The sequence below is a fragment of the Terrapene carolina genome, unplaced genomic scaffold (genome assembly GCF_002925995.2).
Source record: "Terrapene carolina triunguis isolate 2854851 unplaced genomic scaffold, T_m_triunguis-2.0 Scaffold29283, whole genome shotgun sequence".
NCBI lineage: Eukaryota > Metazoa > Chordata > Testudines > Emydidae > Terrapene > Terrapene triunguis.
The window spans coordinates 1-4,419 of record NW_020693634.1 but is presented as its reverse complement, the minus strand read 5'-3'; the positions used below and the strand labels follow the sequence as shown (position 1 = coordinate 4,419).

Sequence of the window (4,419 nt, the reverse complement as noted above, 5' to 3'; positions counted from 1 at the left end):
GGTTACAGATCCCCTGCTGCGTGGCTCTGTGATCCAGGATAAGGACCGCTGCATAAGATCTGTAACTGCCCTCCCCCACCACAAAGTCACAGAGCACCCCCCACCCCCCACAGAACACTAAAACCACCTCCCAGACTGACCAGGGTAACTAGTGACTGCAATGTGTGTGTGCCCTGCTGCTGAACCTGCCCCCGCCTCTGTACCCTGGTAAAGGTGACTGTCCTGTCCAATTACAAACCCCCTTCCCCCCCTTCAGACAGACTCTCCTCTAAAAGAACATGATGGAAACAGTAATTAACAGAAACGTATTTTTTATTAGCAACTACACATGAAACTGGGGGTGAAACTTGGACGGGGGCTTGGGTGAGGCGGGAGGGAAAGGACTTGTCAAATTTTGGAGAATGAGAGCCTTCTAGTATTAGAGTAGTCTGCAGGGGTGGTGTGAGAGTTTTCACGGTCTCTGCCGCCCCTCTTTCTTTGGACTTTGGGTGAGGGGGGTACGGACTTGGTGGCGGGGGTGGGCGGTTACAGGCTTTTCCTGTGTGGCTGGTCAGAGCGTCTGAGCTCGGACTGCTGTCCAGAGCGTCAACGGAGTGGTGCACTGTGGGATAGCTTCCGGAGCCATTAGCGTCGATTTCCATCCACACCTAGCCTAATTCGACATGGCCATGTCGAATTTAGCGCTACTCCCCTCGTTGGGGAGGAGTACAGAAGTCGAATTTAAGAGACCTCTATGTCGAACTAAATAGCTTCGTGGTGTGGACGGGTGCAGGGTTAATTCGATGTAACGGCGCTAAATTCGACATAAACGCCTAGTGTAGACCAGGCCTCAGACTCTGCTCAGCTAGGTCTTCAAGAAATTAGGTTCAATCACTAATTTCAAGGAATTAGATCAATCAGTCACTATTTTTACAGAGCATTAGAGAAGGTGGTGGACAGAACCCAGAGGAATTGTGATGAATTTCCTGGAACAACTTTCTTTTCTTTGTACTCTAAACTTCACACGACAACAAAAATATCACCCTTTCAACTGATTTATGGCCGAGAAGAAAGGTTTGCCAAAAAGCTTCACCAAATTTCATGTTATGTGTCATTAAGTGCCAGCGTCTTTAATACAATTAAGTTAATTTGTGATTATTGAGTAAAGGAATACAGGTCCTTCTCTATTTCAAAGGTTATTATATAATCTTGTGTGAGTTAATTTAAATATATTGCTTAATTAATTCTATCATTTTTTCAACTATTAATTTTCAAAGGTGTAGTGCAGGAGGTGAGCATATGTGCCCTGCCTTCCAGAGAGAACCAGTCAAGACAATAAAGAGAGAGAGAGAGAACAGAGAGCAGCTGCACATGTGTGTAGTTGTGATGTTTATGACACATGTACATCGTAACTGAACAACCCAGTCTGACAATTTAATAGTTTATTTTGTTAAGATAAATATTTTGGATTTCTTGAAATTCCACAATTGAAATACAAATCATGTTATTTAAAGAAGTTAAACTTCACTATAGATTTGAGGGAAAAATAAAAAAAAATGTAAATAATTCCATTTCTACAAATATATTTATATGCTTGTTTTTGAAATACTGTTGAAATGTAAATTCAAATATTCTTATATTTACACCTTGTTACAATAATATTTTCTAAATTAAAATAATATTTTTTTCTTTCATATTTTACATTGAGATTTCACAGGGGTAGAAAATTCTGAGAGGGGTAAATGACCCCCATCCACCTCCATCTGCTACCCCTGGGGCAGGGGACAGGGAAGGTGAGGGCTGGGGGTTCCCAGGTGTCTGGTTTTCGACTGGAACCGCCAGCTGAACAGGGAAACTGGCAGCGTCCGGTCAGCACAGAAAGTCCAGTTGCTGCAGTAACTGGCCCACACCACTGGGGGTGGGAAGAGCAGCAGCGCTGGGAGGGGACAGTCTGTGCCGCGGGGTCACTGTCAGGGACAGAGATTCCCTCCGGCCTGAGCTGGGACCGGGCAGATTATCAGGGGAGCCGTGTTTGTACCCCCAGCGTTGAGATAAGGACTGAAGAAAGGGCGGAGCATCCCGGAGAAGGTGTCAGTGAAAGTGAAGAGATGGGACCTGTCAGTCACATTGTAAAACGCGACCTCGCCCGCCTCATAGTCCAGGAAAATCCCCACCCGGCTGGGCCTGACGCTCACGGGGAGGGGGGTCGGGGGGGAGGTGAAGGCCTTGTATCCCCTACCCCACAGCCACACGACCCAGTATCCAATCTCAGGTGTGTATGTGAGCCACCCCTTCCTGCTCACAGATTCCCTACAAACCCCCAGAGTCCAGCCTGTCTTGTCTCCGACCTCCACCTCCCAGTAACGCCTCCCGCCCGCGAACCCCTCAGCGCCCAGGACACAGGGACAAGGATCAAATCTCTCAGGGTTGTTGGGCAGATCCTGGCGTGTGTCTCCGTGTCTCACACGTTTCCGATCCTCAGACAGGACGAGGTAGCGATTTGCCGTGTCTGGATCCAGCGTCACGTCCACTGGGGAGAGAGTCACAGAGTCAGGGCCGGGGGCAGGGGCTGGTCACTGGGATCAAAGGGAAATTAACCTGCGTCCCCATTAATCGCTTGCGGGGGGCGGGGGTTGTTGCCTGAGGGGAGTCAGGGCCCATCTGCCTGTGAGGAGACAATGGAGGGAAAGGGCAGGAGGAGCCGGGGAGGGGACAGGCTGTCAGTGGAGGCGGGGGAGGGGGCAGGCCGATGCTGGGAGAAGAAAGGGGAGGGGGAGGTGACAGGAACAGAGGGGATGGAGGGAGGGACATAGGGGGAGGGGCAGGCACAAGGGCAATGGGGAGACGAGAGAAGGGGCAGGCACCAGGAAGACTGAGGGGGGTGAAGGGCAGGTTCCTGGGGGCTGCAGGGGGTGAGGGGAGGGGTGAACACGAGGACAGAAGAAGGGGACAGACCCCAGGGGGCACAGGGAAGCAAGGGAAGGGGCAGGAACCAGGGGGCAGAGGGGTGTGAGGGAATGGGGAGCTCCAATGGGGCAGGGGAAATCAAGTCAAGAAGACTTTTTATCAATACATTAGAAGCAAGAGGAAGACCAAAGACAGGGTAGGCCCACTGCTTAGTGAAGAGGGAGAAACAGTAACAGGAAACTTGGAAATGGCAGAGATGCTTAATGACTTCTTTGTTTCGGTCTTCACCGAGAAGTCTGAAGGAATGCCTACCCTAGTGAATGCTAATGGGAAGGGGGTAGGTTTAGCAGATAAAATAAAAAAAGAACAAGTCAAAAATCACTTAGAAAAGTTAGATGCCTGCAAGTCACCAGGGCCTGATGAAATGCATCCTAGAATACTCAAGGAGCTAATAGAGGAGGTATCTGAGCCTCTAGCTATTATCTTTGGAAAATCATGGGAGACGGGAGAGATTCCAGAAGACTGGAAAAGGGCAAATATAGTGCCCATCTATAAAAAGGGAAATAAAAACAACCCAGGAAACTACAGACCAGTTAGTTTAACTTCTGTGCCAGGGAAGATAATGGAGCAAGTAATTAAGGAAATCATCTGCAAACACTTGGAAGGTGGTAAGGTGATAGGGAACAGCCAGCATGGATTTGTAAAGAACAAATCATGTCAAACCAATCTGATAGCTTTCTTCGATAGGATAACGAGTCTTGTGGATAAGGGAGAAGCTGTGGATGTGGTATACCTAGACTTTAGTAAGGCATTTGATACGGTCTCGCATGATATTCTTATCGACAAACTAGGCAAATACAATTTAGATGGGGCTACTATAAGGTGGGTGCATAACTGGCTGGATAACCGTACTCAGAGAGTTGTTATTAATGGTTCCCAATCCTGCTGGAAAGGCATAACGAGTGGGGTTCCGCAGGGGTCTGTTTTGGGACCGGCTCTGTTCAATATCTTCATTAACGACTTAGATATTGGTATAGAAAGTACGATTATTAAGTTTGCGGATGATACCAAACTGGGAGGGATTGCAACTGCTTTGGAGGACAGGGTCATAATTCAAAATGATCTGGACAAATTGGAGAAATGGTCTGAGTTAAACAGGATGAAGTTTAACAAAGACAAATGCAAAGTGCTCCACTTAGGAAGAAAAAATCAGTTTCACACATACAGAATGGGAAGAGACTGTCTAGGAAGGAGTACGGCAGAAAGGGATGTAGGGGTTATAGTGGACCACAAGCTAAATATGAGTCAACAGTGTGATGCTGTTGCAAAAAAAGCAAACGTGATTCTGGGATGTATTAACAGGTGTGTTGTGAGCAAGACACGAGAAGTCATTCTTCCGCTCTACTCTGCTCTGGTTAGGCCTCAGCTGGAGTATTGTGTCCAGTTCTGGGCACCGCATTTCAAGAAAGATGTGGAGAAATTGGAAAGGGTCCAGAGAAGAGCAACAAGAATGATTAAAGGTCTTGAGAACAT

General features: G+C 47.7%; 1 protein-coding gene across 1 annotated transcript; it reads right to left on the bottom strand.

Annotated features, from left to right (window-relative positions):
- Positions 1-1,896: 1,896 nt before the first annotated feature.
- Positions 1,897-2,509, bottom strand: LOC112125112 (E3 ubiquitin-protein ligase TRIM39-like; the record flags this gene model as incomplete). Its single annotated transcript, XM_026662662.2, has 1 exon — positions 1,897-2,509. A coding segment is annotated over one exon (560 nt), but the record flags the coding sequence as incomplete, so codon positions are not given.
- Between the last annotated feature and the right edge of the window lie 1,910 nt (positions 2,510-4,419).